Source organism: Mobula hypostoma, chromosome 23, assembly GCF_963921235.1.
Source record: "Mobula hypostoma chromosome 23, sMobHyp1.1, whole genome shotgun sequence".
NCBI lineage: Eukaryota > Metazoa > Chordata > Chondrichthyes > Myliobatiformes > Myliobatidae > Mobula > Mobula hypostoma.
In genome coordinates this window covers 60,660,313-60,674,194 of record NC_086119.1, presented here as the reverse complement: position 1 = coordinate 60,674,194, position 13,882 = coordinate 60,660,313, and the positions used below count along the sequence as shown (strand labels likewise).

Genomic DNA, 13,882 nt, shown 5'->3' with positions numbered 1-13,882 from the left:
GCCAACTGCAAAGAACATCAAAGGTCTGCTGAATCAGATTTGCATATCTCTCTCTCTCTCTCTCTCTCTTCCTCCAACGGCACAACACCCATTACTGCGAACAGTACTAAGCTGAACTGAACTCTGCGTCACTTGAGACTGATCATTTTACCCCTAGACTGCGATAGAGCTTGGTTGATTCCTATTACCCTAGTCTGTGTACGTGTGTGTTTTATCATTGCTAACCTGTTGCATTTATATCCTTACGATTAGAGTACTGTGACTGATCATTTTACCCCTAGACTGCGATAGAGCTTGGTTGATTCCTATTACCCTAGTCTGTGTACGTGTGTGTTTTATCATTGCTAACCTGTTGCATTTATATCCTTACGATTAGAGTACTGTGTTACTTACTTCTTTAATAAAACTTTATTAGCTTCTGTTAAACCAGACTCCAACTAAGTGGTCTATTTCTGCTGGTTTGGCAACCCAGTTACGGGGTACGTAACAGAAGACACAAGCTACAACAAGCTGCTGCTATGATAAATGGTTTCACAGACTCAAAAAGTGATGTGGCTGGGGAGAAGAAGCTACTGCAGGTGAAATTAGTAAGATTGGTTGTGCTGTTGTGACCAAAGAGCTGACAGAAAAACAAAACAAAGCAAAAAGAAACAAGAATTAATGGGTCTTATTCTGAGCAGCAGCAGCACTGATAAGGTGCATTGAGATCAGTGCTGGAGCACCAGCTATTCCTAATATGTATCAGTAATTTGGATGGGGAAGTGAAATGTCATGTCTCCATGTTTGCAGACAACATGAAGCTGGTGGGGAGTACGAGCTGCAAGAGGAATACAGGTTTAATGTGATTTGGGCAGATTGAGTGGGTAATGCAAGTTTAATGTGATTTGGACAAGTTGAGTGGAGAATACAGGTTTAATGTGACTTGGTCAGGTTGAGTGGGGAATGCAGGTTTCATGTGATTTGGACAAATTGAGTGGAGAATACAGGTTTAATGTGATTTGGATAGGTTGAGTGGGGAATACAGGTTTAATATGATTTGGACAGGTTGATTTGGGCAGGTTGAGTGGGGAATGCAGGTTTAATGTGATTTGGGCAGGTTGAGTGGGTAAATGCTTGGCAGATGCAGTTTAAATCAATAATTGTGAGGTTATCCACCTTTTGGCAAAAACAGGAAGACAGATTAACACCATCACTAAGGGGCTGCGATGAGAAAACTAGAGGGCGTAAAGGTAGACAAGTCTCTTGGTCCTGACGAGTTGCATCCCAGGTACTAAAGAAATGGCGAAAGACATAGCAGATGGGTTTGTGATAATTTACCAAAATTCTCTGCACTCTGGGAGTGTCATGGTGGATTGGTAGGCAGTGAATGTCACTGCATTGTTTAAAAAATGATGAGTAGGTAAAAGGTGGACAACTATAACAGTTTAATGTCTGTATTTGGGAAATAAGGAAGAAAAAATGAGATATCTGGATAGAAGTGGTTCCTTCACACAGACACGGCATGGATTCATGAAGGGGTAGGTCCTGTTTGGTAAACTTACTGGAGTTCTTTGAGGATATAATGAGTGGGGTGGATACAGGCAAACAGGAAATTTCGATTTCCAAAAGACATTCGATAAGTTGCTGCAATGGATAAGAAAGACTTATCAATTAGATAAGGATGCATGGAGTTGGGGATAATGGGTTTGTATGGTTGGTTAGCATCTGTCGGTCTTGAAGGACAATGTGTGATCATCATCATCACAAGCCTGGGTGGAAGGTATGGAGATCCTGAGATGCCCAGTTGTCAAGATCGCCCTCTTGGCCTCACCAGTGAAGTCTAAAGCAAAGCTTATGAAGCAATACTTTTGGCAACAGCTTGGCTGCAGGAGCTGCTGGAAGGATGTTCAATGACATCCATCTGCCTGAGGGGCTCCACTCTGGATTTGCTGTCTGGGTTTACTCCTCGTCTCTCCTGAGGCTACCCATAAGGCAGTGGGACTATTTACCTATAGCTAGGGATCTGGTTTACAAGCACCAGGGTGTGTCTGCAGACCAGTGGGCTTGCATGTTATGTGCACAGGGGCCAGGCCTCCTCCCTGCCCTCCGTAGCTTTATCCGAGTCTGAAAGGAGTTCAGTTCCCGTGTGTTGCCAGTGAGGAGCCACTACATGAGGCTTACACACTCGGCTCTCTTCGTGAGACGGATAGCCAGTGGTGGAAGTTGAAAGTGAGAGCAAACAACTGACAACATGATAAATAATTCTAAGGATCAAAATTGTTTGGTAGAAACAGCATCTCAAGATGAACTATTCACTAGCTGCTCCAGCTGCTTATTATAACTAACCTGACACCCTGCTGCCTCCCCTGGGATATTTTCCCAAATAACATCAAAGACTAAACCAACAGATAAAACTTTGTTATGAATCTACACATAGTAAACCAAAGGCAGAAACATAACCCTGATGTTCAGTTAAAACTTTGGGTCCCAGTGAATCACTTCCTTCCATGACATAGAGTTAGTTTGATATCACTCAGGGAAACACATGCCTCACAGAGTGGAAGACAAGGAAAAACCAAACACGAGGAAATCTGCAGATGCTGGAAATTCAAGCAACACACATCAGAGTTGCTGGTGAATGCAGCAGGCCAGGCAGCATCTCTAGGAAGAGGTACAGTCGACATGTCAGGCCAAGACCCTTCGTCAGGACAATCCAAGTCAATTTTATTAAAAACTTACTTATAAAAGTCTTCATAGAATCTTCCCTCATGGTCCTGCTGAATAGAGGATCGGTGACTCTCAGGAAATTCATCTGGAACCAACACAACAGATATGCATGTGAAAGCAGGAGGATAGGATCATAGTTATTAGATTAGATCAGCTAAATTTGTCATGTTTACATGGAAATACTAAAATATACAGTGAAATGCATTGTTTGGGTCAACAACTAACACAGTCAGAGAATGTGCTGGGCAGCCTGCAGGTGTCGCCATGATTCAAGCACCAACGTAGCATCCCCAGAACCATAGGAAACCCACACGATCATAGAGAGAACGTACAAACTCCTCACAGGCCATGGCTGAAATCAAACCCCAAATGGTGATCAGAAACCCTGTTTTGTGCTAACCACTAGGCGGCCAGGGCTGCGGGGGAGGGGCAGAGGCGGCCAGGGCTGCGAACAGGCACACGATACACTACTTGTTCAGCAGTTCTGCCTTGCAGTGAGAAGAACCAGTTCAATATCTGTCCCACTGAAGCGGCCAACATCAACGGCAGGGCAGTTATCAGGATGACAAGCAGATGAGATTTTGTTGACAAAAGCACTCACAGAGCAATGGAAAGCAGGGAGTGGCTGAAAGTGAAGGTTTGGAGAGCTGAACCCCAGGGTTTCTTGTGGAGCTCAGTTATCAGATGATTTGACTAAAAGGAACTGGACATTGGAATTTACTCTTGAGACGGAAACAACGTTAACAACAATGAAAAATATAAAAACATCGGGCCATGCAGCAGGATCTGTAAGGTGGTGGTAAAGTAACTTGATGTGCATCAGAAGGTCAGGTAATGTTACTGGGGAAAGTGTATGGGGATAACAAAAAGCATGAATCCAAAAAAAAAAACAGTGTGTGACATAATGACTCTCAGCACCTGTTCAGTTCCGTGAGCAGAGGTGCAGGATGCCAGTGATGAGCTGGTGAGAAGGCCAAAGAACCATATGCAGCAAGGACATTCATTAAAGAAAAAGATATTACAGTCAGTGAGGGAATACATGAAGTCACAGACTTTTCCTCCCAAAAAAATCCTTTAAATAAGACCATAACAGAATGGAGCAGAATTAGGCCATTTGGTCCATCGGGACTACTCCATACTCCACATTCCATCATGGCTCAACAACATTCTCCTGCCTTCTCTGTGTAACCTTTGACATCCTGACTATGACGACACAAAGGTTGGAGTTGTTCTGGATAGCGGGGAGGACTGTCAGAGGTTACAGCGGGACCTTGATAGGATGCAAAACTGGGCTGAGAAGTGACAGATGGAATTCAACCCAGATAAGTGTGAACTGGTTCATTTTGGTAGGTCAAATATGATGACAGAATTTAGTATTAATGGTAAGACTCTTGGCAGTGTGGAGGATCAAAGGGATCTTGGGGTCCAAGCCCATTAGACACTCAAAGCTGCTGCACAGGTTGTCTCTGTAGTTAAGGAGGCATACGGTACATTGGCCTTCATCAATCATGGGATTGAGTTTAAGAGCTGAGAGGTAATGTTGCAGTTATGTTTGACCCTGGTCAGACCCTACTTGGAGTACTGTGCTTAGTTCTGGTTACCTCACTACAGGAAGGATGTGGAAACCAATCCAAAATTGTCTTTCCCAGTGGGTTTAACCACAAACCTCTCAAAAGCCATCTCTTAGGCATTCTACAAGTTCTCTCTTAGGATCCAGCACCAACCTGATTTTCCCCAATCAACCTGCATATTGAAGTCCTCCATGACATTGCCTGTTTTACATGCCTTTTTTTTCTATCTGCTATTATAATTTGAACCCCACATATTGGCTACTGTTTGGAGGTCTGTGTTCAACACCCATCAGGGTCTTTTTACCTTTGCAGCTTCTTAACTCTACCCAAAAGGATTCGACATTTTCCTATCCTACATCACTTCTTTTTAATGATTTGATTTCATATTTTACCAACAGAGCCACACTATCCCCTCTGCCTGTCCTTTTGAGACAATTTGTGCCCTTGGATGTCCTTACCCCATCCTCAACCCTTTCACTTTGGTTCCCATCCCCCTGACATCTGAGTTTAAACCCTCCCCAACAGCTGTGGCAAACTGCCTGGTACAATGTTGATACCCATCCTTTTCGTACAGGCCATACCTTCCTCAGAAGAGATCCCAAAGATTCAGAAATCTGAAAGTAAGCCTCCCTGTACCAATTCCTCAGCCAAGCATTTATCGGCCAAATCATCCTATTCTTACCCTCCCTTGCACATGGCACAGGCAATCCAGAGACTACTACCCTGGAGGTCATGTGTTTCAGTTTTCTACCTAACTCACTATATTCTTTCTTCAAGACTTCCTCCCTTTTCCTACCTAGGTCGTTGGTACAAATATGACACATAATTAAAGAAAACACAACGTTGGGTGTGTTGGTTGTCAACCCAGATGATGTATTTCACCACGTTTCAATGTATATCTGATAAGTAAATCTGAATATGAATTAAAGCACATCTGACTTCAGACTTGGGCCTTACATGTGACCATTAATTTTATATAAATGTAAGCAAATTAACTTGAGTCAGTGATGTATTTCTCAACAGCTAACACCCAAAACAGCAACAAACTATAGGCAGCAGCACAATTAGTGCAGATTTCCAAGCTAAACTGTTTTATAGAGTCCACCAGCAAGAGTCCATCAGTGTAGAAAAGGACAAAGATAAAATAGGAGTTAAAGTTCCAGACTGGAGTAAGGCCTATTGCACTCAGCTGAGGAATGATTCAGTAGAAATGCACGGGGACCAGCACCTTGATGGCACTCGTGGGACTGCAGGATAAAAATGTCCCACCAGTTGTCTCACTGTCAATCCACAGTCCCAAAGGATGACAAGGTGAATCAAGTTACAAAATGGCAGAAAGCTGAGCGTGGGGGGGTGGGGGGAAGAAGAGGTGGGGGAAGTGGGAGAAAAGAAGGGGAAAGAAGAAGAGGAAAGAGAGGGCACCAAAGTTTATAATGAGCAAGCTGATAGCTGAGGAAAGAAGGTAGTATGGGTGAATATTTCACAGCTGCGTTTATGAATGTTGGTGGTTGCGGCGGGGAGGCGGGGAGGCGGTAATGCTGATACTGCAGTTCAGGAGAAAGCATTTTTATTTAATTATTTAGAGATACAGCACAGTAACAGGCCCTTATGGCCCAACTTGCTGCACCACCCAATTATATCCACGTGACCAATAACCCATTAATCCACACGCATTTTGGAATGTGGGAGGAAATTGGAGCAGCTAGAGGAAACCCACACAGTCACAGGGAGAATGTACAAACTCCTTACAAACAGAGGCGAGACCTGAATCCAGGTTGTTAACACTGTAAAGCATTGTGCTAACCACTGCACTACCTTGCCACCCCAAAGTGTGAGAAACATAGTTAAAGGAGAATTATGAAGGTTCTCAGAATGTCTGAAAGCGGATACGTCACCAGGCCAAGATGGAATACATCTCAGGCTGTTAAAGAATCTCCAACCATCGTTTCTCCGTCATGAGCAAATACAAGGGAACCTTAGAGTGTATGTCCTTAAACGGTGGCGGGATTGATCATTAACATCATTTTAAAAAGATTTACTTTATCAACCAAGGTTTTGATTATGAGCAGGGAGGTTCCCATATAACTGTGTACAATGAGTGAGACGGAAGTGTGAATACTGCACACACGGTTCCGATCACCAAACTACAAGAAAGGTGTAAATGCACTCAAGATTTACGAAGATATTGCCAGGTATGAGGAAGATTGAACTGGAAACTTAAACGAAATGCAATAAGCAATGAGCTGTCAATGTAGATTACTATAAATTGGTTTAATAGCATCATATGTGCCAAGGTAGAGTATGAAATTTGTTTTGCATGCCATCCATACAAGTTATTCAATCTCACCAGTGTATTGAGTCTCACCAGTGGAAAACCAATAACAGAAAGCAGAACGAAATGTTATCGTACGAAGGACCATTCAACAGTGCTATAATAGTAAGTCAAAAGCTGTCCTTGTGCCTGCTGGTACATGCCCAATGGAACAACACATTCCCTTCAGCTGAGTGATTAAAAAAGAAACAAGAGTTAGAGGGGACAAGAGGAAAATGTTTTCTCCCACAATATGGTTGGTAGTCTTGAACACCCTGGGACAGAGACCAAGACAGAGACAGGGACAGGAACTGACAGAAACATGGATAACTACTTGAAATGCAGTAACCTGCTGGGCTATAGACCTTGCCCTGGAAGGTGGGATTTACCGCGGAACACAAATACAACAAACTCTGCAGATGTTGGAAATCCCAACAACACACTTAAGATGCTGGAAGAATTCAGCAGGCCAGACAGCATTTATGGAAAAGAGTACAGTTGACGTTTGGGGCCGAGGCCCTTCAGCAGACCCGCTGAGCTCCTCCAGCATTTGTGTAATTTAAGTGCTGGAGGCTCTTCTCCAACTTCAGACACAATAGGCTGAACAGCCTCCATTTTCATTTTCAACCACTCCTACTGAGGTGATCACAAGTCCCTTCTGGACAAAGTCCCAGCTTAAAAGACAAACTTACCTGCGGACTTGGTATCATAGAAAGTTCTAGAAAACAGAACAACCGTCACTTCATGGCTGCAATTCTTCTCCTAAAATTAAAGGACAGTGGAAAAAAATTGAATTATAATATCTCCTTTGATAAGACTCTAATTGTGGCATAAATTTATATTGCAATATATTTATTTTCTCCTCTTAGTATCAGATTATGAGATCAAAAGAAAGTGTTTTTCTTGCTAAAGGAGAGAAGAAATATAATGAAAATTTGTTATATTTATTCAGTTTTTGAGATCTAAGCATCAGTGATGACCCAATTACCCCTGAGATAGTGGTGAACTGGTTTCTTGAAATGTTGTCCCTCTGCTGAAGGTATTCTCTCAGTGCTGTTGGAAAGGGAGTTGTGCAATTGAGAGTAATCAATGATATCCACTGGATGGAGTGGTGGATTCAGCCCAGTCCAACACAGGCAAAGCCCTCACATCATCGAGCACATTTACAATGAGCACCCATTATCAAGGACCCCCACCACCCAGGCCATGCTCTCTTCTCATTACTACTATCAGGCAGAAGATACAGAAGCCTCAGGTCCCACACCACCAGGTTCAGGAATAGTTATTATCCTACAGCCAGAGGTCGTGATACATATTGGTACCAATGACATAGGTAGGTAAAGGGAGGAGGTCCTAAAAACAAACTACAGGGAGTCAGGAAGGAAGGTGAGAAGCAGGACCAGAAAGGTAGTAATCTCGGGATTACTGCCTGTGTCATGTGACAAGTGTATAGAGTAAGGTGAAGGATAAATGCGTGGCTGAGGGATTGGAGCAGGGGGCAGGAATTCAGATTTCTGGATCATTGGGAACTCTTATGAGGCAGGTGTCACCTGTAAAAAAAGGATGGGTTTGCACTTGAATCCCAGTGGCACCAATATCCTGGTGGGAAGGTTTGTGAAGGCTATTGGGGAGAGTTTAAATAAAATTGCTGGGGGGTGGGAACTGAACTGAAGAGACAGAGGAAGAGGCAATTGGTTCACAAATGGAGAAAGCTTGGAGACAGTGCGAGAGGGAGGATAGGCAGGTGATAAAGAACGGACACGCTCAGACCGATGGTTTCAGATGTGTCTATTTTAATGCAAGGAGTATCATGAACAAAGCAGATGAGCTTAGAGCACGGATCAGTTCTTGAAGCTATGATGTTGTGGCCATTACAGTGACTTGGATGGCTGAAGGGCAGGAATGGTTACTTAGACTGCCAGGCTTTACGTTTCAGAAAGGACAGGGAGGGAGGCAAAATAGAGGGGGGGGGTGGCACTGTTGATCAGAGATAGTGTCACGGCTGCCGTCTGTGGGTGGAAGTTGGGAACTGGGAAGGGTCAATAACTCCACTGGGTGTTTTTTTTATATATATACTACGCAAAAGTAACAGGGACATCAAGGTGCAGATAGGAAGACAGATTCTGGAAAAGTGTAATAAGGTGGATGAATTGAAAGTGCAGATTGTTATTAATGATTATGATATAGTTGGGATCACAGAGACATGGCTCCAGGGTGACCAGGGATGGGAGCTCAACGTTCAGGGATATTCAATATTCAGGAGGGATAGACACGAAGGAAGGGGAGGTGGGGTGGCGTTGCTGGTTAAAAAAGAGATTAACGCAATAGAAAGGAAGGACATAAGCCGGGAAGATGTGGAATCGATATGGGTAGAGCTGCGTAACACTAAGGGGCAGAAGACGCTGCTGGGAGTTGTGTACAGGCCACCTAACAGTAGTAGTGAGGTCGGAGATGGTATTAAACAGGAAATTAGAAATGTGTGCAATAAAGGAACAGCAGTTATAATGGGTGACTTCAATCTACATGTAGACTGGGTGAACCAAATTGGTAAAGGTGCTGAGGAAGAGGATTTCTTGGAATGTATGCGGGATGGTTTTTTGAACCAACATGTCGAGGAACCAACTAGAGAGCAGGCTATTCTGGACTGGGTTTTGAGCAATGAGGAAGGGTTAATTAGCGATCTTGTCGTGAGAGGCCCCTTGGGTAAGAGTGACCATAATATGGTGGAATTCTTCATTAACATGGAGAGTGACGTAGTTAATTCAGAAACAAAGGTTCTGAACTTAAAGAGGGGTAACTTTGAAGGTATGAGACATGAATTAGCTAAGATAGACTGGCAAATGACACTTCAAGGATTGACGGTGGATATGCAATGGCAGGCATTTAAAGGTTGCATGGATGAACTACAACAATTGTTCATCCCAGTTTGGCAAAAGAATAAATCAAGGAAGGTAGTGCACCCGTGGCTGACAAGAGAAATTAGGGATAGTATCAATTCCAAAGAAGTAGCATACAAATTAGCCAGAGAAAGTGGCTCACCTGAGGACTGGGAGAAATTCAGAGTTCAGCAGAGGAGGACAAAGGGCTTAATTAGGAAGGGGAAAAAAGATTATGAGAGAAAACTGGCAGAGAACATAAAAACGGACTGTAAAAGCTTTTATAGATATGTAAAAAGGAAAAGACTGATAAAGACAAATGTAGGTCCCCTGCAAACAGAAACAGGTGAATTGATTATGGGGAGCAAGGACATGGCAGACCAATTGAATAATTACTTTGGTTCTGTCTTCACTAAGGAGGACATAAATAATCTTCCAGAAATAGTAAGGGACAGAGGGTCCAGTGAGATGGAGGAACTGAGCGAAATACATGTTAGTAGGGAAGTGGTGTTAGGTAAATTGAAGGGATTGAAGGCAGATAAATCCCCAGGGCCAGATGGTCTGCATCCCAGAGTGCTTAAGGAAGTGGCCCAAGAAATAGTGGATGCATTAGTGATAATTTTTCAAAACTCGTTAGATTCTGGACTAGTTCCTGAGGATTGGAGGGTGGCTAATGTAACCCCACTTTTTAAAAAAGGAGGGAGAGAGAAACCGGGGAATTATAGGCCGGTTAGCCTAACGTCGGTGGTGGGGAAACTGCTGGAGTCAGTTATCAAGGATGTGATAACAGCACATTTGGAAAGCGGTGAAATGATCGGACAAAGTCAGCATGGATTTGTGAAAGGAAAATCATGTCTGACGAATCTCATAGAATTTTTTGAGGATGTAACTAGTAGAGTGGATAGGGGAGAACCAGTGGATGTGGTATATTTGGATTTTCAAAAGGCTTTTGACAAGGTCCCACACAGGAGATTAGTGTGCAAACTTAAAGCACATGGTATTGGGGGTAAGGTATTGGTGTGGGTGGAGAATTGGTTAGCAGACAGGAAGCAAAGAGTGGGAATAAACGGGACCTTTTCAGAATGGCAGGCGGTGACTAGTGGGGTACCGCAAGGCTCAGTGCTGGGACCCCAGTTGTTTACAATATATATTAATGACTTGGATGAGGGAATTAAATGCAGCATCTCCAAGTTTGCGGATGACACGAAGCTGGGTGGCAGTGTTAGCAGTGAGGAGGATGCTAAGAGGATGCAGGGTGACTTGGATAGGTTGGGTGAGTGGGCAAACTCATGGCAGATGCAATTTAATGTGGATAAATGTGAAGTTATCCACTTTGGTGGCAAAAATAGGAAAACAGATTATTATCTGAATGGTGGCCGATTAGGAAAAGGGGAGGTGCAACGAGACCTGGGTGTCATTATACACCAGTCATTGAAAGTGGGCATGCAGGTACAGCAGGCGGTGAAAAAGGCGAACGGTATGCTGGCATTTATAGCGAGAGGATTCGAGTACAGGAGCAGGGAGGTACTACTGCAGTTGTACAAGGCCTTGGTGAGACCACACCTGGAGTATTGTGTGCAGTTTTGGTCCCCTAATCTGAGGAAAGACATCCTTGCCATAGAGGGAGTACAAAGAAGGTTCACCAGATTGATTCCTGGGATGGCAGGTCTTTCATATGAAGAAAGACTGGATGAACTGGGCTTGTACTCGTTGGAATTTAGAAGATTGAGGGGGGATCTGATTGAAACGTATAAGATCCTAAAGGGATTGGACAGGCTAGATGCGGGAAGATTGTTCCCGATGTTGGGGAGGTCTAGAACGAGGGGTCACAGTTTGAGGATAGAGGGGAAGCCTTTTAGGACCGAGGTTAGGAAAAACTTCTTCACACAGAGAGTGGTGAATCTGTGGAATTCTCTGCCACAGCAAACTGTTGAGGCCAGTTCATTAGCTATGTTTAAAAGGAAGTTAGATATGGCCCTTGTGGCTACAGGGGTCACGGGGTATGGAGGGAAGGCTGGGTTCTGAGTTGGATGATCAGCCATGATCATAATAAATGGCGGTGCAGGCTCGAAGGGCCGAATGGCCTACTCCTGCACCTATTTTCTATGTTTCTATGTTTCTATAACAGGGTTGTCGTGATGGGAAATTTTAATTTCCCAAATATCGATTGAATCTCCCTAGGGTGAGGGGTTTAGATGGGGTGGTGTTTGTTAGGTGTGTTCAGGAAGGTTCCTTGACACAATATGTAGATAAGCCTACAAAAGGAGAGGCTGTACTTGATCTGGTATTGGGAAATGAACCTTGTCACATGTCAAATCTCTCAGTGGAAGAGCATTCTGGAGATAGTGATCCAATTCTATCTCCTTTACCAAAGCATTGGAGAGGGATAGGAACAGACAAGTTAGGAAAGTGTTTAATTGGAGTAAGGGGAAATATGAGACTATCAGGCAGGAACTTGGAAGCATAAATTGGGAACAGTTTTTCAGGGAAATGTATGGGAGAAATGTGGCAAATGTTCAGGGGATATTTGTGTGGAGTTCTGCATAGAGACAGAACTCCAATGAGACAGGGAAAGGATGGTAGGGTACAGGAACCGTCGTATAGAAAGGCTGTTGTAAATCTAGTCAAGAAGAATAGAAGAGCTTATGAAAGGTTCAAAAAACTAGGTAATAATAGAGATCTAGAAAATTATAAGGCTAGCAGGATGAAGCTTAAGAATGAAATTAGGAGAACCAGAAGGGGCCATGAGAAGGCCTTGGCGGACAGGATTAAGGAAAAACTGCAACGCATTCTACAAGTATGTCAAATCCAAGAGGATAAGACATGAGAGAATAAGACCAATCACGTGTGACAGTGGAAAAGTGTGTAATGGAACCAGAGAAGATAGCAGAGGTATTTAGTGAATACTTTGCTCAGTATTCACTACGGAAAAGGATCTTGGTGATTGTAGGGATGACTTACAGTGGACTGAAAAGCTTGAGCATGTAGATATTAAGCAAGAGGATGTGCTGAAGCTTTTGGAAAGCATCAAGTTGTATAAGTCGCCGGGACCGGATGAGATGTACCCCAGGCTACTGTGGCAGGTGAGGGAGGAAATTGCTGCGCCTCTGGCAATGATCTTTGCATCATCAATGGGAACAGGAGAGGTTCTGGAGAATTGGAGGGTTGCGGGTGTTACTCCCTTATTCAAGAAAGTGAGTAGAGATTATAGCCCAGGAAATTATAGACCAGTGAGTCTTACTTCAGTGGTTGGTAAATTAATGGAGAAGATGCTGAGAGGCAGGATTTATGAACATTTGGAGAGGCGTAATATGATTAGGAATTGTCAGCATGGATCTGTCAAAGGCAGGTCATGCCTTATTAGCAGGATTGAATTTTTTGAGGATGCGACTGAACACATTGATGAAGGTACAGCCATAGATGTATTGTATATAGATTTCAGCAGGGCATTTGACAAGGTACCCCATGCAAGGCTTATTGAGAAAGTAAGGAGGCATGGGATCCAAGGTGACATTGCTTTGTGGATTCAGAACTGGCTTGCCCACAGAAGGCAAAGAGTGGTTATAGACGGATCATATTCTGCATGGAGGTTGGTGACCAGTGGTGTGCCTCAGGGATCTGTTCTGAGACTCCTACTCTTCGTGATCTGGATGAGGAAGTGGAGGGATGGGTTAGTAAATCTGCTGATGACACAACGATTGGGGGTGTTGTGGATAGTTTGGAGGGCTGTCAGAGGTTTCAGTGGGACATTGATAGGATGCAAAACTGGGCTGAGAAGTGGCAGATGGAGTTCAACCCAGATAAGTGTGAGGTGGTTTATTTTGGTAAGTCAAATAAGATGGCAGAATATAGTATTAATGGTAAGACTCTTTACAGTGTGGAGGATCAGGGGGATCTTGGGGTCCCAGTCCATAGGACACAGAAAGCTGCTGCACAGGTTGACTCTGTGGTTAAGAAAGCATATGGTGCACTGGCCTTCATCAATCATGGGATTGAGTTTAAGAACCAAGAGGTAATGTTGCAGCTATATAGGACCCTGATCACCTCATTACAGGAAGGATGTGGAAATCATAGAAAAGGTGCAGAGGAGATTTGCAAGGATGTTGCCTGGATTGGGGGAGCATGCCTTATGAGAATAGGTTGAGTGAACTCAACCTTTTCTCCTTGGAGCAACAGTGGATGAGAGGTGACCTGACAGAGGTGTATAAGATGATGAGAGGCATTGATCATGTGGATAGTTAGAGGCTTTTTCCCAGGGCTGAGATGGCTAACACAAGAGGGCACAGTTTTCAGGTGCTTGGAAGTAGGTACAGGGGAGATGTCAGGGTTAAGTTTTTTTTTAACGCAGAGAGTGGTGAGTGTGTGGAATGGGCTGCCGGCGACAGTGGAGCCGTCAGATACAATAGGGTCTTTTAAGA

At 43.7% G+C, this 13,882-nt stretch overlaps 1 protein-coding gene across 12 annotated transcripts in view; it reads right to left on the bottom strand.

Moving 5' to 3' along the window:
* Positions 1-13,882, bottom strand: part of depdc5 (DEP domain containing 5, GATOR1 subcomplex subunit) — a 250,444-nt gene that overhangs the window by 196,459 nt on the left and 40,103 nt on the right. For all 12 annotated transcript variants that reach the window (XM_063031849.1, XM_063031837.1, XM_063031844.1 and 9 more), the window contains 2 exons: positions 7,281-7,350; positions 2,719-2,791 (listed from right to left, as the gene is read on the bottom strand). In XM_063031849.1, coding sequence (XP_062887919.1) covers positions 2,719-2,791; positions 7,281-7,350 — 143 coding nt within the window. The remainder of the gene's footprint in view (positions 1-2,718; positions 2,792-7,280; positions 7,351-13,882) is intronic.